This window comes from Schistocerca gregaria, chromosome 5, assembly GCF_023897955.1.
Source record: "Schistocerca gregaria isolate iqSchGreg1 chromosome 5, iqSchGreg1.2, whole genome shotgun sequence".
Lineage (NCBI taxonomy): Eukaryota > Metazoa > Arthropoda > Insecta > Orthoptera > Acrididae > Schistocerca > Schistocerca gregaria.
Window position 1 is genome coordinate 522,701,169 of NC_064924.1, and position 25,030 is coordinate 522,726,198.

Consider the following 25,030-nt stretch of genomic DNA (forward strand, 5'->3'; position numbering starts at 1 on the left):
TGTATGCTGAGTCTGGCCTTCCGACAATCATATCTTTTTCGATGTCTTCACATTTTTCCTGCACCCATTTCGTCTTAGCTTCCCTGCACTTCCTATTTATTTCATTCCTCAGCGACTTGTATTTCGGTATTTCTGATTTCCCCGGAACATGTTTGTACTTCCTCCTTTCATCAATCAACTGAAGTATTTCTTCTGTTACCCATGGTTTCTTCGCAGCTACCTTCTTTGTACCTATATTTTTTTTTCCCAACTTCTGTGATAGCCCTATTTAGAGACGTCCATTCCTCTTCAACTGTGTTGCCTACTGCACTATTCCGTATTGCTGTATCTATAGCGCTAGAGAACTTCAAACGTATCTCGTCATTCCTTAGCATTTCCGTATCCCATTTCTTAGCGTAGTGATTCTTCCTGACTAAGTCTTTAACTTCAGCCTACTCTTCATCACTACTATATTGTGATCTGAGTCTATATCTGCTCCTGGGTACGCCTTACAATCCAGTATCTGATTTAGGAATCTCTGTCTGACCATGATGTAATCTAATTGAAATCTTCCCGTATCTCCCGCCCTTTTCCAAGTATACCTCCTCCTCTTGTGATTCTTGAACAGGGTATTCGCTATTACTAGCTGAAGCTTGTTACAGAACTCAATTAGTCTTTCTCCTCTTTCATTCCTTGTCCCAAGCCCATATTCTCCTGTAACCTTTTCTTCTACTCCTTCTCCTACAACTGCATTCCAGTCGCCAATGACTATTAGATTTTCGTCCCCCTTTGCACACTGCATTACCCTTTCAGTATCCTCATACACCTTCTCTATCTGTTCATCTTCAGCTTGCGACGTCGGCATGTATACCTGAACTATCGCTGTCGGTGATGGTCTGCTGTCGATTCTGATTAGAACAACCCCGTCACTGAACTGTTCACAGTAACACACCCTATGCCCTACCTTCCTATTCATAACTAATCCTACACCTGTTATACCATTTTCTGCTGATGTTGATATTACCCGATACTCATCTGACCAGAAATCCTTGTCCTCCTTCCACTTCACTTCACTGACCCCTACTATATCTAGATTGAGCCTTTGCATTTCTCTTTTCAGATTTTCTAGTTTCCCTACCACGTTCAAGCTTCTGACATTCCACGCCCCGACTCGTAGAACATTATCCTTTCGTTGATTATTCAATCTTTTTCTCATGGTAACCTTCCCCTTGGCAGTCCCCTCCCGGAGATCCGAATGGGGGACTATTCTGGAATCTTTTGCCAATGGAGAGATCATCATGACACTTCTTCAACTACAGGCCACATGTCCTGTGGATACACGTTACGTGTCTTTAATGCAGTGGTTTCCATTGCGTTCTGCATCCTCATGTCGTTGATCATTGTTGATTCTTCCGCCTTTATGGGTAATTTCTCACCCTTGGACAAGAGAGTGCCCTGAACCTCTATCCGCTCCTCCGCCCTCTTTGACAAGGCCGTTGGCAGAATGAGGCTGACTTCTTATGCCGGAAGTCTTCGGCCGCCAATGCTGATTATTTATCAAAATTTAGGCAGTGGCGGGGATCGAATCCGGGACCGAAGACGTTTTGATTATGAATCACAGACGCTAACCCTAGACCACGGGGCACGGGTATACTTATTCCAAATCTTTGAACACGTTAGACTCTCCCGTGACCATTATAGTGACACTGTACTGTTTCCCCATGCGCGTCTTTTCAAGGGAAAATTGCTCTCACACTTAATTTTTGTGGACGACAATGCGCGACTTCATCGAACAGTGGAGCTGAAGGCGCTCTCGGAACGAGAGGATATTCGGCCAATGGACGCACCTATCAGTTGTTGTTGTATGTTATATGTTAACCGGGGACCTAGAAACGACGGAGAGGCTCCGTCCCCGCCGCAGCTGCAGTGGTCCACATACCCCGAACCCAGGGTTATTGTGCGGTTCGGTCCCCCCCCCCCTCCCCCTCCTACCAGGGAACGTCTCACGCCAGACCAGTGTAACCCCTATGTTTTCCTGGTAGAGTAATGGTGGTGTACGCGTACATGGAGAACGTGTGGCTGAGGCGGAATAAAGGGAATCAGACCGCATTCGCCGAGGCAGATGGAAAACCGCCTAAAAACCATCCACAGACTGGTCGGCTCACCGAACATCAACGCAAGTTCGCCGGACGGGTTCGTGCCGGGCACCAGGCGCTCCATCCTGCTTCGGAAAGCTCGGCTAACCGGACGGGCTCCGCCTATCAGTTACTCCGATTTAAGTCGCATCGAGGGATGCGTTGGGGAAACGAATTCCGGCCCGTCCACGTGCTGCAACGAGCATCTAGCAGTTACAACTGCACTGACGGACGAATGGAACGCCCTGCTACAGTAATTCCTTACCGACGTTGAGGCCAGCAAGAAAGCGCATTGCAGAGCATGAGCTGTTGTCCGCGGTCAGCACACGCTCTGTTAAGAACCATTCTCGCCTTTTTTTATTGTTCAGCGGACCATCATGAATTTTGGTGGCTGGAGCAAAATAATTATTTCTTTTGAATAAAAGTGTCATTTGTGTTCGTCTCACACCGTATTTCCTTCAGTTACCTACTGCACTACACCGTAGCAGTTCTTTCCGTCAGTGACACGCGATGTGAAAGCCATTTTCGAACTTACGTTTTGTGCATCAGTGAATTTTTCCATGGAGAATCAAGGGTATTCTCTTATTATTATTTTTATTCTACTCAGCTCCGTATTTTGTGTTAATGTGTATATTCTGGATTTCTAAGAAACTACGGCTATATCTGCATGCATTTTTCTCTCTTTCATCGACGTGATACTCTATTAATGTGCCCTATCGTCCTGTAGTATGGCAACTATGACACTCATATAGTACCTTAGCTTTTACTCTGAAGGATGCTGGGGAGAAATTAACAGGATATATTTCCGGTGGTAAATCACAACAATCACAATGATAAAACGACTGAAAACGAAGGCGTAGGTGCTTGGAAATGATAGCAGACAAATTGTAACAACAAAAAAAAATTAAAAAAGAAAAGTAAACTGCGTACTTTATGGTATGGAAACGGTAGCAGCTATTCATTTCTTCACAAACACCGAATCTAAAAGTAACAAATAAATTGTAAGTGAGAAACTTGCGACTTTTTAATGAAACATGCGTATTTTAAATGAGTGTTCAGGTAGGCTTTATTACCTGCATTCTAGAAAAGTCGTTTCCGATGTGCGTGAAACGCAACAGAATCGTACTCGAAGAGCACAAACTTGTGACAATAGTTTAGGAAAAAATTCAAAATGATATTCGCCTGTGTTGAGTTATGAAGCTATTAAGTTAGTTCAATGTTCCATAGATCATTTGAACGATTCTTTCATCGATATGAAGCGGAAAGAATCAGTTTACAGAATATGTATACAAGGATAGTGTTAACATTAAACAATACATTTTTTTAGTCCTCTTCATGCCACTTCACTTAAATTGCTTTTCTACCTATCGGGCATTTTATGGTATTGAGCAATTGATATTGAACTCCTCTCTAAGCCACTGATAGCTTCAATAATGGGCAATAAAGGCCTTTTTCATCTAGTTTTGTAGGTATGGATGTCAATGTTCTTCTCAAATTGTCACAGTTAATTTATGATAAATATCATTAGCTAATATGTATATTCTGGACGTGCAGTTAAAATGCCGAACTCCTTGAAGAGGTTCCTGTATGAGGACCACAGGTGAACTCTACATGTTACTCTTACCGCTCTTCCTTGTTCAGTCAGTAGTTTCTTAATGAGTTACGAGTTACTCCAGAAAATAATTCCAAAAGATATTACTGAGTGGAAACATGCAAAACATATCAGGAAGTTAATCTGTCTGTTTCCAAGACATGCGATTACGCGAAGAGAAAAATCAGCTGAACTTGTTTGAGAAGCTCAGTAACATAGTTCTTCCAGAGAAGTTGTCATCTTCATGTACACCCAATGATTTGCAGCGATCGGCTCCATTTACCGACTATTGTTCATATGCTACATCAGTTGTTGGTAATACTCTGTTTGCTGTACAGAACTGAATTCAGTGTGTTTTCTTAAAATTTACGGGGAGTTCACTTTCAGAGAACCATTTAGTAATTCTTCGTAAAGCATCGTTAACATTATGTAGCTTTCTCTCTAATGGCAGTTACTTAAAATCTTATTGCTAGTTTAAGAGTAACTACATTGTTTATATTTTACGATTTATCTGTTTTGAACATGAAACATATAGCTACCTTATGCAGAGGTTCGTCATTTAATGGCCAAATAAGGAAGCAAATAAGGTGTTGCTCCGTCACGTAACCGGTATAAAACTGGCACAAAGGTAATATACCTGTCATTTCGTATGCGTCGTCCTAGACGACTTTTTCATAGACGAAGAAAAATGTTATTTTTTTGCGAGAATTCAGAACAGAACAGTTGAAGTGTTCATACAGGAATGTCCCGACAGACGGTGTCCAATAAAATTGGCAATTCAGTGAATGTTCAAAAAGTTGTCGTTTTTATTGCAGAAGACCACTATGCAGACGGTAAAGAGCAAGCCTGTAATAAATCAAACTAAATGGAAGTTGTGTCAGCTTTCCTTCATAATACACATGTTAGCGAGAGCCTCCAGAATAAGTCATACAAGCATGGTTGGCATTTTACGCAAAAACATCTTCAATCATTAACATGTCTCACTTGAACAGTAGCTTTACCAATGAGGTATAAGAATATGAGTGTAATTCCGTCACCCGGTTCTGAAGCGACATCTAGACAAAAGGTTCTCTTCAAAGAAATCTCTTTACCGAAGAAGCTATCTTTGCTAAATGAAGAAATATGCAATACTGGGCCCCTGAGAAGCTGCACTGACGGAGGTTAAACGTCAGAAGCAGTGGAGTGTGAACATCGGTGCGAGATTACGAGAGAGTACGTGATGGGTTTTTACTTCATTGAAGAAACATTAACGGGTAAAAGAGACTCGCTTACTGAAGAACTATCAACTCTCCGAGAGGAGGTATCACTTCTAATACAGAGATGAATGCAGTACAAGTACGATGATTGCTTGGCTCACTACCCCTAAGTTATGGCTAGAAAGATGCTCACCCACAGCTTTCCTTGTCTCTGGTTATGAAGCGTAGGTGTTATCATTAGGTCTGTACGTTCTCCTGATTTTGATACCATACATATGTTATTCAATCTGTATATTGAGCAATCAGTAAAGGAAACAAAAGAAAAATTCGGAGTAGGTATTAAAGTCCATGGAGAAGAAATAAAAAGGTTGAGGTTCGCCGATGAAATTGTAATTCTGTCAGAGACAGCAAATGACTTGGAAGAGCAGTTGAGCGGAGTGGACAGTGTCTTGAAAGGAGGATATAAGATGAACATCAACAAGAGCAAAACGAAGATAATAGAATGTAGTCGAATTAAGTCGGGTAATGCTGAGGACATTAGATTAGGAAATGAGGCACTTAAGGTAGTAAAGGAGTTTTGCTATTTGGGGAGCAAAATAACTGATGATGGTCGAAGTAGAGCGGATATAAAACGTAGACTGGCAATTGCAAGGAAAGCGTTCCTGAAGAAGAGAAATATTTTATCATCGAGTATAGATTTAAGTGTCAGGGAAGCGTTTCTGAAAGTATTTGTATGGAGTGTAGCCATGTATGGAAGTGAAACAATGACGATAAATAGTTTGGATAAGAAGACAATGGAAGCTTTGGAAATGTGGCGCTACAGAAGAATGCTGAAGATCAGATGGGTAGATCACACAACTAATTAGGCGGTATTGAATAGAATTGGGGAGAAGAGGAGTTTGTGGCACAACTTGACAAGAAGAAGGGACCGGTTGGTAGGACATGTTCTGAGGCATCAAGGGATCGCAAATTTAGCACTGGAGGGCAGCGTGGAGGGTAAAAATCGTAGAGGGAGACCAAGAGATCAATACACTAAGCAGATTGAAGAAGCTTGCACAGGATAGAGTAGCATGGAGAGCTGCATCAACGCAGTCTCAGGACTGAAGACCACAACAACAACAACAACAACAACATATGTACCGGCGATTACGAATCCTAACGTTAATGCGCCAAGCTTTCAATATGCCTGCATAGATTTGCGCCCATACATGGCGATCCTGTGCACTTTGGATGCAGGACATCCTGTGCTTCAAGTCCTTCTGCAGTTCATCTTCTAATCGCTTCGCTTGTCTTTCAATTAGTCTACTTCCACCATGTTTCTCAGCAAGTACAGTTTTGGGCCGGAAAGTGTCTGTCCAAATGAGAATGTGACCTGCCGTGCTTATTGTCCCCGCTATCATTTTCTTCCCGACATTCGGTTGCTGCATCAGGTTAAACCCCAGAGGCAATGTAGTATGAACATTTAGGGTTCTTTTCACGGGCTAGTCCAAAAATCTTTCTCCTGATTTTACGTTAAAAAGGGCAACAGGTTGTCTTTGTCTTTCTCTGTGATGTCTTAAAGTTCGATCTTAACTGACAGATTTTTTGATGAAATTACTCGCATCTGCTTCGGAACGAAGTAAGTTATAGACCCACTGACAAAAGGTTCATTAGACCGAGGCGCTTGTCGCCAGGCAACTGGAATCACAGTGGTGTCAAGGGGTTGCCTACCCACAGGCAAAATAGACTACTTTACAGATTCTCTCCTTAAATAATCACGTTTAAAATTCTCAATAAAGTTGAGCGGATGCCACCGAAAGTTTTGCCAAAATGGGATAGGGGGGCCTTTCAGGACGATTCTTCGCTGTTTCATCCATGCATGTGTCAGTACCGGATTCCCCCGTGATTACGCCACAGAAGGACGCAAAATCGTAGGGTTGGAAAAGCATAAGCATCCTTTGCTACCTTGGATAACGTTCAGCATTCTTCGAATGGTTTTCAACAGTCCCTAGTTGTTCCTGCTTGTTCACGAGAGCATACATTGTAGTCGTGCTGTTCTCCAAAGGGATGTGATCACATTTAATGGTGACGAAACCCGACAGTGTCCATAGAGAAGGGTTGAAAAGTCCGAGGACGTCAGCATTGTCAAAGATTGCCTAGAACGTCTTCCTGTTCCTCTTCGCACTGCAGGCTGTCGTTTTCGGATGCAAAATGTGTGCGAATCAACAACCCAAGGAAACGTGTGGCCCATTGACGCCATTTATGAGACCTCCTGAGGCATTTTCGTGACACTGGTGAGCTGTGGTTTGTGTGGAATGTTTTCCTCGGCCACCCACACGAAAACCGCGAGATTTCAACGGTGAGAGTCACGGTTCTGACCTGTATCGCAGGGGCGTCGAAACAAGATGTGAGATGTGGAGCCACCCAGGGTGGCCGAGCGGTTATAGGCGCTACAGTTTGGAACTGCTCGACCGCTACGGTCGCAGGTTTGAATACTGTCTCGGGGATGGATGTGTGTGATGTCCTTAGGTTAGTTAGGTGTAAGTAGTTCTAAGTTCTAGGGGACATGACCGCAGAAGTTAAGTCCCATAGTGCTCAGAGCCATTTGAACCATTTTTTTGAGATGTGGGCAAGAAGGGTTGTGACAACCTTGCCATGGTGTGACACGTCAACAATGGCGTTGGGCAGAATTGTGGTGAAATTGGTTTCAATGTGAAGTCATTAACCCATCTTAGACGTCACATGAACTTCTGAGACGTACATTTTCTTCTTTTTTCGCGTGTCGATACTTTGCTGTTTGAAGCTTCACCGATTGTTTCACAGAGAGTCAAGAGATGAAACCCCACAGCATGGATTGTGTACAAAAAGGGAAGATTCGTGGTGCAAGTACTGGTTGAGCAATGCTATAGGCATACAATATACCCACAAGCAATTACTTAACAGTTGCTGTAATGAAGGCAATTAGGCCTATACGTAGAGATCTGGCAAACAAAATCCACTTAGGAAATGTATGCATGTTCTCTCTCAGAATGGAAATGAAAGCTTCAGCAGCTGTATATGGGAGAGAATACCCAAACCTGTATTCATTGGGCTGACAGTGTTGAAGATTGGTGTAAAGGGTACAATGATAACAATCAATGATGCTGAAATTCCAAGGATCAATGTTATGAAGAAATTGAACATGCAGACAGGAAGGAACATTGATTCAGCTTAACGGTCGAGTTGTGCCGCCCTGAAAATATTATAAGTTCGGGGTTGGCGTGGCCGCGCGGGCTGCTCGGCAAGCCGGGGCTCGTCAGCAATCGCGTTGGTGGAGCAAGAGGGGCAGTCGCAGCATATGGTCCAGGCTGGGAATTCCCTGTTGACACTGTGTTGAGGAAGGTACTTTGTGTCAATGAAGGTGATTTGAATGCCGGGAGGCCAAAGATGGCGGACATTGTGAAACCATAATGATATTTCACATTTCATGTAGAAATTAATTATAGCTACAGGAATCATGATATCTTAAAAAGAAATATGTACATTACCATTATTTGCACGACAATTCTGATGGTCTAATCAGATTTTCAATATCCTTATTAGTTATAAGTTTAGTATCTGACAGGAAATTATACAAGTAACACCCAGTAACGAGTTTTCAAAATCCAAATGGTTCATCCGATTTTGTCGATCGTCATGTAACTTGGCGGGTGAGGACTGGATGCGCAGTACCACTGAAGTCACGTTACCTGCCGACCAATAGGAGTCAGTCAGCCATAGAGAGCGTCTGATTTAATGTCGTTCTGTTTTAGCATTGTGTGTTGTGCTTTTTCGAAAGTTATTGCAAGGCATTGTGGTAATACGAGTGGCTACAGCAAATCTCACCCAGTATTATACAGGCAGGTGCGAGAAATAACATTTCGCGTGTATCAGTTCTTTAGACAGCAGTTGGAAATGGTAGCCATTGCTGGCAAAAAAAAAGCGTCACGCAGTGTTGCCAAGTGCCAAGAATAAACAGCTAAGGCGTGTGGCATCGGTTTGAGAACTGTACAACGGGTGGTCAGTGAAACCAAAGCATCTACTGAAGACAACAAATCACCTATTTTTAAGTCGCCTGGTAAGTGCAGAAATCGAAAGAAATTCAAGAGTGAGCATGACGATGTCAACAAGAATGTTTTACGGAGCAAAATGTTCGACATGTATAGTCATGGTGAATATCCTACGGCAGATAAATTGTGTTCCTACATGAAAGAAGCAGAAAGTTTCAATGGCAGCAAATCTACCATGCTCAGAATAGTAAGAGGGATGGGATTTAAATACAGAAAGAGCAATGACACAAGAAAATTGCTCTTAGAAGTGACATTGTAGCAGCAAGAAGTGTGTTCTTGAGAGAAATACACAAGGTAAAACAAGTCAGAAAATCACGCATTTGTTATCTGGATGAAACATACGTTCACCAGAACCATTCAAGACCAATGTGCTGGAAGACAAGTGACGATGGTGTTGGTCTGAAGGATCCTGTGGGAAAAGGGCGACGCCTTATTGTGCTGCACGCTGGTTCTGCAGAGACAGTATTTATACCAGAGAGTGTTCCTACATGAAAGAAGCAGAAAGTTTCAATGGTAGCAAATCTACCATGCTCAGAATAGTGAGGGGGATGGGATTTAAATACAGAAAGAGCAATGACAGAAGAAAATTGCTCTTAGAGAGAAGTGACATTGTAGCAGCAAGAAGTGTGTTCCTGAGAGAAATGCACAAGGTAAAACAAGTCAGAAAATCATGCATTTGTTATCTGGATCAAACATACGTTCACCAGAACCATTCAAGACCAATGTGCTGGAAGACAAGTGACGATGGTGGTGGTCTGAAGGATCCTGTGGGAAAAGGGAGACGCCTTATCGTGCTGCACGCTGGTTCTGCAGAGACAGGATTCATACCAGAGAGTAAATTAACATTTAATGCTTCGGAGACGAAGGAATCAATGACTATCACTCTGAAATGACCTATTCTGTCTTCAAGAGGTGGCTTGTGCAACAGCTACTTCCGTACATGGCAGAGAATTCTATTGTTGTCATGGACAACGCAATTACAAATTAATAAGGCTCCTACTTCAAATACCAGGAAGGATGAAATTATGTTCTGGTTGTGGTTTAGTGGAATTCCTCACACAGCGTCACAGACCAGGGCAGAGTTACTCATGCTCGTTAATGCATACAAGCCTAAATACCGCATTTACGAGATGGATGAGCTTTCAACACAGCATAATACCACCATATCACTGACAGTTCAATCCTATTGAGCTGGTATGGGTGCAAGATAAAGCGCATATCTCAGAAAGAAACAGCATCTTCCGAATTTCTGACGTGGAAAGACTCACACATGAAGCAGTGGACAACGTAAGCACATCTGCATGGTCGAACTGCATCTGACATTCGGAAACACTCCAGGAAGAAGATTTTGAAAAGTAAATCGACAGCGACTCGGTGATGGACCCTTTCATAGTTAATCTTTACGATTCGGATTCGTTTTTATCAGACAGCGAGGATGAAGACTACGTTTTGGAATACCTGTGACGGTACTGCAGTGCTGCGGTAAGCATTTAAAAATATATCGTAAATCATAAGCTTATATTATGTAACTTCAGCATAGGTTTGCATGGCTGCTAAAGTAATTATAAAAATATTTTAGTTTCTTACGCAATTTCGGTCTGCTTCAAATGGATCAAATGGCTCTGAGCACTATGAGACTCAACATCTGACGTCATCAGTATCCTAGAACTTAGAACTACTTAAACCTAACTAACCTAAGGACATCACACACATCCATGCCCGAGGCAGGATTCGAACCTGCGACCGTAGCGGTCACGCGGTTCCAGACTGTAGCGCCTAGAACCGCTCGGCCGCACCGGCCGGCCATTTCTTTCTGAACTTTCTTTAAGGCTTGTCTTCACTGATTACGCTCGTCGATTTTCTTATTCAATTATCCGTCAAAATATGTGAATTTCATTTGTATTTATGCTTGCTGGACTGATGTCTTCATTTTTTGAAAAGTAATTGTTCTTGCTTGCCCTAGAAATAGTCCCAACAAACAACATGTGGAAACTTGTTTTATACTGTGTATGACAATAACTGGGTAGAATAGACAGATTATCAACAACTATAAATTATTTGTTGTACGTGAGGTGCCTACAAACAGAAAATGCCTTTGGTTCTCTTAATAACGATTTTTAATGTATGACAGGCTCTTTTTCATGTTTTGTGAAATGTGATTCTTGCAGCTTTGTACCGAAAAGCTGTTCTACATGTAGACTGCGAAGACGTTTGCTTAGGTCACTTAAAAAAACTGGCATGTAAAAATTTCAGATATGCGAATATTTCCCCTGCAATCCAAATAAATAATTTTGACTACAGATGGCAAGCCATCACAGGGTAAACGTATTCTCTGGGTTCCAAAAGGAGACAGGAATACTCCTGTATGTGCCGCGATTTTTCCCAGTACTCACAGGTATTGCAAAGCATTTTATGTGTATTATAAAAATCGTTTTAATAGTTATACATTTTTTCGCGAGGTTTCTTATACTTTTCAAATTTTGTTTTTCAAGGAAGCACAAGAAGATCGGACTTTCTGAATTAGAATAGGAAATACAAATATTGGCGCAGCAGTTTTCCCAGTTATTCAACACGGAATACTTGTACTGAACGACAGACACAATAAACAATGCAAATCTACGTTCCTAGCTTTTTTATTTTTACACATTTTATACAACTCCATATTTTAAAAGCAGACAATTCGATAGCGACGCCTACCTCACAAAGTCACATAGGTATTATTACACTCGTCACCTTTCCTGCATGGGCACCCACTTCAATGCGCGGCGGACAGTAGCCGACATTCAAATGAGCGGTAACGCAAAGTGTGGCTACACTGCTGCAGCTGAGAGATGGATCTCTCCACCACTAACTGCTGGCTGTGGAGAACTCCCCCACCACCAGCCAAGATACGTGATGCTCTCTCTAGTGTAAACCTAAATTGGGATGTATTACAGCCATGTAACTATAATAGGAGTGTATAAGATGAACATGAACAAAAGCAAAACGAGGATAATGGAATGTAGTCGAATTAAGTCGGGTGATGCTGAGGGAATTAGATTAGGAAGTCAGACACTTAAAGTAGTAAAGGAGTTTTGCTATTTGGGGAGCAAAATAACTGATGATGGTAGAGAGGATATAAAATGTAGACTGGCAATGGCAAGGAAAGCGTTTCTGAAGAAGAAAAATTTGTTAACATCGAGTATACATTTAAATGACAGGAAGTCGCGTCTGAATGTACTTGTATGGAGTGTAGCCATGTATGGAAGTGAAACGTGGACGATAAATAGCTTCGACAAGAAGAGAATAGAAAGTTTCGAAATGTGGTGCTACAGAAGAATGCTGAAGATTAGATGGGTATATCACATAACTAATGAGGAGGTACTGAACAGAATTTGGGAAAAGAGGAGTTTGTGGCACAACTTGACTAGAAGAAGGGATCGGTTGGTAGGGCATGTTCTGAGACATCGAGGGATCACCAATTTAGTATTGGAGGGCAGCGTAGAGGGTAAAAATTGTAGAGGGAGACCAAGAGATGAATACACTAAGCAGATTTAGAAGGATGTAGGCTGCAGTAGGTACTGGGAGATGAAGAAGCTTGCGCAGGATAGAGTAGCATGGAGAGGTGCATCAAACCAGTCTCAGGACTGAAGACCACAACAGCGACAACAACTATAGTAGTACATTAGTTATTGGAAGTCAAAGTGGCCGATTACTATTGATCATGTCAGGCCATAAGTACTCCACAGTTACACGAAAAAACGGTAGCTGCATGATTATCAATATATTTATTTGTCTATGTGTTTGTATATATCCGATATATACTATTCATGAAGAAATTGGTCAAATATTTACCGTGTTTTAGAAAGCACAGAGACATTAGGCTACTGGCCTACTTTTGTTGCTATTCCTTTGATATCCATCCAAAACTTTTAGTATTTCAACTCTGAGTCTGAGGGTACATAGTTGAGGGCCACCATCACGTTTTTATTCGAAAGCCCGCAAGCTCTAACTGCTATTAATAAGTGGCGGGTAACCAAAGAAGAGACAGCTGCTACGGAGTCAAGGATAAAGAAAAGAATGAAGAGAAAGAGTATGTAGGATAAGGAAACAGGAGGGCAACTGGAGTATGCAGCTGGAATGTTCTAAACTAGCGCAGTGGTAAGTTAATAAATCTGTAAATCTTCTTTTGCGATTTTCCGAAAACTTGAATTTTCATCATTCAGGTATACTTTTCTCTTAAATAACTGAAGTTAAACTCACAGATATTTAGAATGACCTCTTCTGCCTCCCTTGCCTACTATTTCCTGAAAAATTTATGTACATGATGTCGCTGATATTCGAGCTACATTTTTAAATATTTTTGTTGTAGTGAAATAAATTACTTGTCTCCTTCGCAGATCAGCACATGGCAGGAAATTGGAGGCTTGAAACACTTATGTGAATGTTGTCTGTACTCTGACTCTTTTTTACAAGCTCTGCAGTCAGTGGTTCCAAAGAAAATGGTACTGCAGTGAAGTAGTGTTCCGTTTTCTACGCTACTATAAATGTTGTTATCAGTACCAAAATATAATAAGTATCTCAATGAATTTTTGGGAAATGCTTTGACTAATGACCCTAATTGTGTGTACGAATTTTGAGCTATCTCTCATTTATAGATCAATTGCACCGTGAAGGTGAAGATAATGCTGAAAATGCAGCCCGTTCTGGGGCGTGTCCACTTAAGAGTTGTGACCTCTTGTTCGACAGAGGAGATGTTTCACTCTAGCGAAGATGAATAGAAGTTCATAGCTCCTAAGGTATGTCTTTTAAGACCCATATCTACTAGACATTTTTTCTTGTCTATGTCTATAGTATACTGCCACTTCTGAAAGTAGCGTACCTCACATTCTTAGTAACGACCGTGGAAATGGAAATGAGCGTTTGGCGTCATTTTCCGGGACAGGTCTAGGGCAGGTCTGGCCGCCTTGGTGCAGGTCTTATTACATTCGAAGCCACATTGGGCGACCTGCGCGCCGGATGGGGATGAAATGATGATGAAGACAACACAACAACCAGTGCCTGAGCGGAGAAAATTCCCGACCCAGCCGGGAATCGAACCCGGGCCCGTAGGACGGCAATCCGTAACGCTCACCACTCAGCTATCGGGGCGTAGATTAACAACAGTACCAGTGACATATTCCCTATCGGATGTATCAGAAAGATTTTCGCTTATAGCTTACATCTCGTTTGTTTCTGAACCAGAGACCCTTACCTAAAATTGATACATTTATCTGTCCCCTTCATCCTTGAAAGTTTGTAACTTCACGAAGCAATCTCTCTGTTTATACATACATTCACAGGCGCAAGCGCCTATAGCGTTGGCGCCCTGTACCGACGCCGGATGACGTTTCCGGACATGGGTTCCTACGTAAAACTTACGTATTACACTACTGGAAATTGAAATAAGAACACCGTGAATTCATTGTCCCAGCAAGAGGAAACTTTATTGACACATTCCTGGGGTCAGATACATCACATGATCACACTGACAGACCCACAGGCACATAGACACAAGCAACAGAGCATGCACAATGTCGTCACTAGTACAGGGTATATCCACCTTTCGCAGCAATGCAGGCTGCTATTCTCCCATGGAGACGATCGTAGAGATGCTGGATGTAGTCCTGTGGAACGGCTTGCCATGCCATTTCCACCTGGCGCCTCAGTTGGACCAGCGTTCGTGCTGGACGTGCAGACCGCGTGAGACGACTCTTCATCCAGTCCCAAACATGCTCAATGGGGGACAGATCCGGAGATCTTGCTGGCCAGGGTAGTTGACTTACACCTTCTAGAGCACGTACGGGTGGCACGGGATACATGCGGACGTGCATTGTCCTGTTGGAACAGCAAGTTCCCTTGTCGGTCTAGGAATGGTAGAACGATGGGTTCGATGACGGTTTGGATGTACCGTGCACTATTCAGTGTCCCCTCGACGATCACCAGAGGTGTACGGCCAGTGTAGGAGATCGCTCCCCACACCATGATGCCGGGTGTTGGCCCTGTGTGCCTCGGTCGTATGCAGTCCTGATTGTGGCGCTCACCTGCACGGCGCCAAACACGCATACGACCATCATAGGCACCAAGGCAGAAGCGACTCTCATCGCTGAAGACGACACGTCTCCATTCGTCCCTCCATTCACGCCTGTCGCGAAACCACTGGAGGAGGGCTGCACGATGTTTGGGCGTGAGCGGAAGACGGCCTAACGGTGTGCGGGACCGTAGCCCAACTTCATGGAGACGGTTGCGAATGGTACTCGCCGATACCCCAGGAGCAACAGTGTCCCTAATTTGCTGGGAAGTGGCGGTGCGGTCCCCTACGGCACTGCGTAGGTTCCTACGGTCTTGGCGTGCATCCGTGCGTCGCTGCGGTCCGGTCCCAGGTCGACGGGCACGTGCACCTTCCGCCGACCACTGGCGACAACATCGATGTACTGTGGAGACCTCACGCCCCACGTGTTGAGCAATTCGGCGGTACGTCCACCCGGCCTCCCGCATCCCCACTATACGCCCTCGCTCAAAGTCCGTCAACTGCACATACGGTTCACGTCCACGCTGTCGCGACATGCTACCAGTGTTAAAGACTGCGATGGAGCTCCGTATGCCACGGCAAACTGGCTGCCACTGACGGCGGCGGTGCACAAATGCTGCGCAACTAGCGCCATTCGACGGCCAACACCGCGGTTCCTGGTGTGTCCGCTGTGCCGTGCGTGTGATCATTGCTTGTACAGCCCTCTCGCAGTGTCCGGAGCAAGTATGGTGGGTCTGACACACCGGTGTCAATGTGTTCTTTTTTCAATTTCCAGGAGTGTAATTCCCCTCTGCAACATCTAGAAATCTGCAAAAGGTATTGTGAAACACCCTTTATACACTTACTGTGCAACTCTCATCAAACTTGATGAAGATGGCCATTGTGTGAGGAGGCAGAAAACCCTTTGCGATTAGAAGGCTGAACAACTCTTCGAGGTCTACCAGCTGACAATACCCTTGCACGATTTCTACCTTACCTTTCTCTTTAGTTTCTCAATACTTAATATAGTAGGCCGTAAGATACTGAAGAAAGTGATTGTCTAGAAAGTCCACAATGCACAATGGTTAAAATGCAAATTGGACACTGCAGTGGCAAGTGGCGGACGCCAGCGATTACAAGAGCGTGCTGCCAGTTGCTGAGCTTCTCCCTCTGTCTCTCTCTGACACACACACACACACACACACACAGACAGGTAGAGCCGTACTTACTCTGCCAGGAGTCCAGTGGGATGGGCGCGCCATCCAGTTTACGCCACTCTCTGACACACACACACACACACACAGACAGGTAGAGCCGTACTTACTCTGCCAGGAAACCAGTGGGATGGGCGCGCCATCCAGTTTGCGCCACTCTCGGACACACACACACACACACACACACAGACAGGTAGAGCTGTACTTACTCTGCCAGGAGCCCAGTGGGATGGGCGCGCCATCCAGTTTGTGCCACTCTCTGACACACACACACACACACACACACACACACACAGACAGGTAGAGCCGTACTTACTCTGCCAGGAGTCCAGTGGGATGGGCGCGCCATCCAGTTTACGCCACTCTCTGACACACACACACACACACACACACACACAGACAGGTAGAGCCGTACTTACTCTGCCAGGAGCCCAGTGGGATGGGCGCGCCATCCAGTTTACGCCACTCTCTGACACACACACACACACACACAGACAGGTAGAGCCGTACTTACTCTGCCAGGAGCCCAGTGGGATGGGCGCGCCATCCAGTTTACGCCACTCTCTGACACACACACACACACACAGACAGGTAGAGCCGTACTTACTCTGCCAGGAGCCCAGTGGGATAGGCGCGCCATCCAGTTTACGCCACTCTCAGACACACACACACACACACACACACAGACAGGTAGAGCTGTACTTACTCTGCCAGGAGCCCAGTGGGATGGGCGCGCCATCCAGTTTACGCCACTCTCTGACACACACACACACACACACACACAGACAGGTAGAGCCGTACTTACTGTGCCAGGAGCCCAGTGGGATGGGCGCGCCATCCAGTTTACGCCACTCTCTGACGCACACACACACACACACAGACAGGTAGAGCCGTACTTACTCTGCCAGGAGCCCAGTGGGATGGGCGCGCCATCCAGTTTACGCCACTCGACGTGCGGTCGGGGGTTGCCGGCGGCGCCGCAGCTGATGCGCACGTTGTCGCCCTCGTGCACCGCCGTTGGGTCCTTTCTCTCCATCGATCCTGAACCTATACCACGAGAAAACATTTCAATCTTTATTACCTGCCACCTCTAGACCGGGAGACGCCAGCTCCTACATTATGAATTACCTCGAAATAAACGATCTATTGCCACACAGTGCGTGTTCAGAAAATGTCGCTCGTGTTGAACACAATTACTTCTTTACTCTCACCTACATCTACATGTACATGAATACTCTGAAAAACACATTTAAGTGCCTGGAAGAGGGTTCACAATTCCCTATCATTCCAGTCTCGCACAACGAGCGGGGAAAACGAACACCCATATCTTTCCGTGCGAGCTCTCCTGTCCCTTATCTTATTGTGGTGACTGTTTCTCCCTATGTAGGTCGGAGACAACAAAATTTTTTCGATTTGGAGGATAAAGTTGGTGATCCTGATTTTCTGAGAGGTTTCCGGCGGACGGAAGAACAACTTTGTTTTAATTATATCCACCCCTAATTGTGTATAATTTCAGTGACACTCTCACCCCTATTTCACGGTAATACAAAACGTGCTGCCCTTCTTTGAACTTTTTCGATGTATCCTGTCAGTCCTATCGGGTAAGGATCCCACGGCGCGCAGCAGTATTCTAAAAGAGGACGGACAAACGTAGTGTAGGCAGTCTCTTTAATAGATCTGCACCATTTTCTAAGTACCCTGGCAATGAAACGCATGTCTTTGGTTAGCCTTCCCCACAATATTTCTACGAGTTCTTTCCAATTTAAGTTGTCCGTAATTGTAATTCCTTGGTATTTAGTTGAATTTATGGTCTTCAGATTCCACTGATTTATCGTGTAACCGAAGTTTAACGGATTCCATTTAGCACTCATGTGGATGACCTCACACTTTTTGTTACTTAGGGTCAATTGCCAACTTTCGCACTATACGATATCTTTCCTAAATAGTTACACAATTTGTTTTCATGTTCTGATGACTTTCCTAGTCGATGAACGACAGCGTCATCTGCAAACAACCTAAGACGGCTGCTCAGATTGTCTCCCAGATAGTTTATATAGATAAGGAACAGCGAAGGGCCTATAACACTACCTTGAGAAACGCTAGAAATCACTATTGTTTTAGTCGATCACTTTCCGTCAATCACTTCGAACTGTGTCCTCTGTGACAGGAAACACGAATCCAGTCACATGAAGTGATGCTATCGAAAAACTCATCTCAAATTGTCTATGTTTCTAGACATACAGAAGGCTTTTGATTCTATTTCTGACAAACGGCTTCTAATCAAATTGCATGCATATGACGTATTGTCTTACAAAGTAATGGTCTCATCCGACAAGTCGAAACCTATCCTGAAATTTTTCGTACAAGAAGAATACATCGAAAGAAATGCACCGTCAAAATTTGAGTCGCTAAGGATCACATCAAGTATTTAAAAAGATGTTAAAAGTTACTCATTTTAGCTGCACGAAGAACCGCTTATAACAGCTGTTTTATCGCCCTTTTTTCCTAGCGCATGATTGCCGAATATGCAGACGAAGTCGCAATTGTACACACGCAGATTTTAAGTACTTAAACTACACAAAAAATTTCTCAAATGCTTCAGTTTTTAATAACTTGCACTACATATCGACCTAACTGTTGCAGGTGTAAAAGTTAACGCATGTGACTGGCAAACGAAAGAAATTTAAGGAGATGTACGACGTTACATTACAGACGATTCCAACAATTTATTAACATTAAATATTTTATAACAATTCTTGTACTTGTGATCATTTTTGAATAACTTAGATTTAGCTAACAATGAAACAGTTCCTTCGTTATTCTTCTCTATTAGATGCAAAAACATTTTCCTTACACCAGGTACACCTGATAAAAGGAAAACTACTGCTTTCAGGCACTTCGGGATAATTACCACTTTAGACAGAACTGGAATGGGGTAAGAAATGGTCGTGGTGAGTGTTCTGCATATTATGCTGCGTAACAGGCATGCTTAAACAAATTCGTAAAATGTGGTGATGAAAACAGAGAATGCAAAAATGACTGAAACTTAACAATACTGTTTCGCTGATAAACGTGAAATGACAAAGAGCTAACGGAAATTACATTTTCCGACAATTTTCTGAAAAATACTATAAATTATTGAATTTTTTTATCGAAAGCTGAATTTCTATTAGCTCCAGGTGAAACGCGAATCATATTAACAAGTCTTCTCGTCCTCCTGAAGCCAGAGACTGCGTTATGTCCAGACCTCGAGTGCAACAAAAGCAACGAATTATTTTCTGAAAATACAGGTAGTAAAATGACGTTCCTGATGCAGCAGCGAAGATAATTCTGCCACATATTTCAAGATTTTGCGATGTAGATTACAACATTTTTGTACGTTAACAGACAGTTTTTAAAATTTTTGGTCCTATTTTGCCTTGATGTTCCTGAAGACGGACATAGATCTGAGGAAACTGTGATCGATTGATACTTATCACTGGCATTGTTGTATTCAGTTTGGGCGAAGCGTAACATTTTGGCTTTATACGTAGCATTTAAGGCGTAACAAGCAGGTTCATTTTCACGTCAGCTACGAATTCCTCTGTAGTGTTACCTATTAATGACATCCCCTCTACACCTTTAAGTGAGACAAACGTTTGCGACTTTCCTTTTCGTAAAATTTCTTGAATCACTGTAGAAGGAGCCTATCGAAGAAGCCTGGAAATCAGAAATATTTATCTCACTTGCAATTCAGAGCGCCCGATCCATGTCTCCAATGGTAACGGTGCACTGACTCTCACGAGGAGTTCCATTTCAATTTCGTGCTTCGTGTAAACCTTTTTTTCCATCCATACAATTGGTGATAAGATTTTGCGATATGAAGCTCGCTTTGTTTACTGCTTATGTATAAGCGTTTTGTCCTCCTTTGTTTAACCAAACGGTTATAACCCTTTCTTTCTCATTGAAAGCTATCGCCGTACATGTTTTCTTTTGGTTTAGAAATTAAACTATTTTTGTTATGAACTTAAGTTAGCACAATAGCCATCGTACGAACCTCAGTTCACGGAATCGACCGAGCTATTTCCTGTCATCTCTAATGCTTCAACAATTACTAACGAAGTATCAACATGATTCGAACGATTGTAGAAGAAATTAAGTAATAAGTAGCAAATACGTAGGAGAAGTGGGTGCTCTCGTTTGCGTAACACATTATTCATATTTCGTTTTTGCAGGGTTGAAAACATTAACTGGAATCCACATTACTATGAAATTCTGGAAAATGCACAAAGACAGATCCTATTAGCAAGCCTATACGAAGAAACCAAGAAGAAAATTAGTTCAGTTTTATCTCCTTTTAACACTTAGCGAGACTCCAAAAGGAACTGCTAATTATTATGGATATTAAATGAGTTGCATATTTAACTGTGAACAACTGTGTTAGGGGAACTATCAATGGACACTGAAATTCGCTTTACAAATTACGATTGTGTTGTGCCGTGTTATCTGTTTATCGATGTGCCGTTAATCAAGGACGCGTGCCCGCTGTTTCGCGCATACGCCGTCTGCTGTAGCTACGGCCGATGTATACCGTACACTTCTCCAGTTGCCTGACGAGCTACGAATAAGGCAAAATTCAACATTAAAAAATATTTGCAGTATGATCTAGAAGCTAAAATTTTGTCATTATGCTTCTTTCGCTGTATTATTCCTATTTTTAAAAAAAATCAGGTCACGATTCGAGGTCACAGACGTTAGTAACTGACGAAAAACGATCGATTAAAATAGCAGTAATATGGGGCGTTCCCCAAGGTAATCCAAGGAAATATTGCAGGACCTCTGCTGTCCCTAATCTATATGTGGATGACATTGTAATAAGCATCTCTGGCGTAGAGAAACAACTGAAGGATTTGAAATCAAATAAACTTTCTTGAGACTGAGAAGCTTATGTACACGAATCAGTTTGGTTTTAGAACTCAGCTTGCCCTTTCCTAAAATGATATACTGTGAACTATGGATGAAGGGCGACAGGCAGATTCCATAGCTGTAGATTTCCGGAAAGCATTTCACACAGTGAACCACTCAAGCTTGTTAAAGAAGGTAAGAGCATATACACTCCTGGAAATTGAAATAAGAACACAGTGAATTCATTGTCCCAGGAAGGGGAAACTTTATTGATACATTCCTGGGGGCAGATACATCACATGATCACACTGACAGAACCACAGGCACATAGACACAGGCAACAGAGCATGCAAAATGTCGGCACTAGTACAGTGTATATCCACCTTTCGCAGCAATGCAGGCTGCTATTCTCCCATGGAGACGATCGTAGAGATGCTGGATGTAGTCCTGTGGAACGGCTTGCCATGCCATTTCCACCTGGCGCCTCAGTTGGGCCAGCGTTCGTGCTGGACGTGCAGACCGCGTGAGACGACGCTTCATCCAGTCCCAAACATGCTCAATGGGGGACAGATCGGGAGATCTTGCTGGCCAGGGTAGTTGACTTACACCTTCTAGAGCACGTTGGGTGGCACGGGATACATGCGGACGTGCATTGTCCTGTTGGAACAGCAAGTTCCCTTGCCGGTCTAGGAATGGTAGAACGATGGGTTCGATGACGGTTTCGATGTACCGTGCACTCTTCAGTTTCCCCTCGACGATCACCAGAGATGTACAGCCAGTGTAGGAGATCGCTCCCCACACCATGATGCCGGGTGTTGGCCCTGTGTGCCTCTGTTGTATGCAGTCCTGTTTGTGGCGCTCACCTGCACGGCGCCAAACACGCATACGACCATCATTGGCACCAAGGCAGAAACGACTCTCATCGCTGAAGACGACACGTCTCCATTCGTCCCTCCATTCACGCCTGTCGCGACACCACTGGAGGCGGGCTGCACGATGTTGGGGCGTGAGCGGAAGACGGCCTAACGGTGTGCTTGACCGTAGCCCAGCTTCATGGAGACGGTTGCGAATGGTCCTCGCCGATACCCCAGAAGCAACAGTGTCCCTAATTTGCTGGGAAGTGGCGGTGCGGTCCCCTACGACACTGCGTAGGATTCTACTGTCTTGGCGTGCATCCGTGCGTCGCTGCGGTCCGGTCCCAGGTCGATGGGCACGTGCATCTTCCGCCGACCACTGGCGACAATCGATGTACTGTGGAGACCTCATGCTCCACGTGTTGAGCAATTCGGCGGTACGTCCACCCGGCCTCCCGCATGCCCACTATACGCCCTCGCTCAAAGTCCGTCAACTGCACATACGGTTCACGTCCACGCTGTCGCGGCATGCTACCAGTGTTAAAGACTGCGATGGAGCTCCGTATGCCACGGCAAACTGGCTGACACTAACGGCGGCGGTGCACAAATGCTGCGCAGCTAGCGCCATTCGACGGCCAACACCGTGGTTCCTGGTGTGTCCGCTGTGCCGTGCGTGTGATCATTGCTTGTACAGCCCTCTCGCAGTGTCCGGAGCAAGTATGGTGGGTCTGACACACCGGTGCCAATGTGTTCTTTTTTCCATTTCCAGGAGTGTAGAATAAATTCACAGATATATGAGTGGTTCGAAGACTTTATAAGTAATAGAACCCAGCATGTTATCCTCGACAAGGGCATTGTCAGTAGTGCCCTCGGAAAGTGTACTTGGACCGCTGTTGTTTTCTATATCGGTTTACATAAGTGATTTGGCGGACAGGATTGGCAGCAATCTGCAGTTCTTTGCTGATGATGCCGTGGTGTACGGTAAGGTGTCCATTTTGGTGACTGTGGGAAGAGATAAAACGACTTAAACAAAATTTCCAGCTGGTGTGATGAATGGCAGCTAGCCCTAAATATGAGAGAGTGTAAGTTAATGCGAATGAGTTGGAAGAAAGAACTTGCAACGTTTTGATACAGTATTAGTAGAGTCCGGCTTGAAACAGTCAAGTCGTTTACATGTCTAGGCGTAACGCTGCAAAGCGATATGAGGTGGAACGAGTATGTGAAAACTGTGGTGGGGACGGCGAATGATCGACTTCGCTTGATTGGGAGGATTTTAGGAAAAAATGGTTCACCTGTAAAGGAGACCGCACATAGGATGCAGGTGCGACCTATTCTTGAGCACTGCTCGGCGCGTTTGCGATCTGTGCCAGGTCGAAGCAATTCAGAAGCGGATTGCTAGATTTGGTATCAGTAGGTTTGAACAAGAAGTGTTACTGATATGCTTCGGGGTCTCAAACGGGAATCCCCGGAGGGAAGCCGACGTTGTTTCCGAGAAACCCGATAAAATTTAGAGAACCGGTATTTGATGCTGACTGCCGGACCATTCTACTGCCACCAACACACATTACAGGTAAGGACCACGAAGATACAAGAAATTAGGACTCATACGGAGGCATATAGGCAGTTGTTTTTCCCTTGCTCTGTTTACCAGTGGAACAGGATCGGAAATGTCTAATAGTAGTACAGGTTACCCTCCGCCAGCAATCGTACGGTGGCTTGCGGGGTATCTGTACACAAGCAGATGTAGATGTAGCAAGTGACTATGACCGCACGAGTGGATTTTACAGACTTTGAAAGCGGAATGCTAGTTCGGGCGAGAAGCATGGAACATTCCATTTGGGAAATAGTTAGGGAATTAACTATTCCGAGATCCACAATGTGAAGAGTTCGCCGAGAATACCAAATTTCAGGCAATACCTGTCATCACAGAAAAAGTTAACAGACAAACCACAGAGCGTGAACTAATGGCAGAAATCAATGTGGGACGTACGACGAACGTATACACGACGACTGTGTGGCGAAATTTTGAGTTAATGGGCGATGGCAGTAGACGAATGACGCGAGAGCATTTGCGAACTGCACAACACCTTATGTACATCCTGAACTCGTGACCATGTTAAATGGATCTTTAATGACTGGAAAACCGTCACCTAATCAGGTGAATCCCGATCTCAGTTGGTAAGAGATTATGGCAGGGTTCGAGCGTCGTGCAGACCCACGAAGCCATGGGCACAGGTTAACAAGGCACTGTGCAAACTGGTGCTGAGTCTGTAATGGTGTAGGCTGTGTTTACATGGAGCGGATTGCGTCCTGGTTATGGTTCAAATGGCTCTGAGTACTATGGGACTTAACATCTGAGGTCATCAGTCCCCTAGAACTTTTAACTACTCAAACCTAACTAACCTAAAGACATACGGTTCACGTCCACGCTGTCGCGACATGCTACCAGTGTTAAAGACTGCGATGGAGCTCCGTATGCTACGGCAAACTGGCTGACACTAACGGCGGCGGTGCACAAATGCTGCGCAGCTAGCGCCATTCGACGGCCAACACCGCAGTTCCTGGTGTGTCCGCTGTGCCGTGCGTGTGATCATTGCTTGTACAGCCCTCTCGCAGTGTCCGGAGCAAGTATGGTGGGTCTGACACACCTGTGTCAATGTGTTCTTTTTTTCATTTCCAGGAGTGTATAACACGTGTTGTGTGAAACCTGAATGTTTGTCAAAAGTAATAAATTTCGCTACACTCTGACTTAATTTAGCAAAAGAATTAATAAAACCCGAAAATTGAAAGTTAATTTAGTAACTGAAATTAACAGTGAGTTTTGTTTCTGAAGCACTACGAAATTCAGTAAAATAAGGTTAGCCTTGGGCTACCTCAACAATCATTTCAAAAGCTACTTGAAACTATGCAATTTAGAAATAAGAGATTAAACTTTGAACTCGAATTAAATGATTCTAAACAATTAACAACTGTAAAATTTAGTACGTACCAAGCTGAGCTGCAGTCACAGGTAAGCTAAAATATGGTAACAAAACTCGCACTCTTAATTTGTGCTTGTGTAATCTAAATATTGTAGCCAGAT

General features: G+C 44.0%; 1 protein-coding gene across 2 annotated transcripts in view; it reads right to left on the minus strand.

The window, feature by feature from the left end:
* Positions 1 to 25,030, minus strand: part of LOC126272321 (uncharacterized) — a 974,015-nt gene that overhangs the window by 250,334 nt on the left and 698,651 nt on the right. For both annotated transcript variants that reach the window (XM_049975103.1, XM_049975104.1), the window contains exon 6: positions 17,111 to 17,257. In XM_049975103.1, coding sequence (XP_049831060.1) covers positions 17,111 to 17,257 — 147 coding nt within the window. The remainder of the gene's footprint in view (positions 1 to 17,110; positions 17,258 to 25,030) is intronic.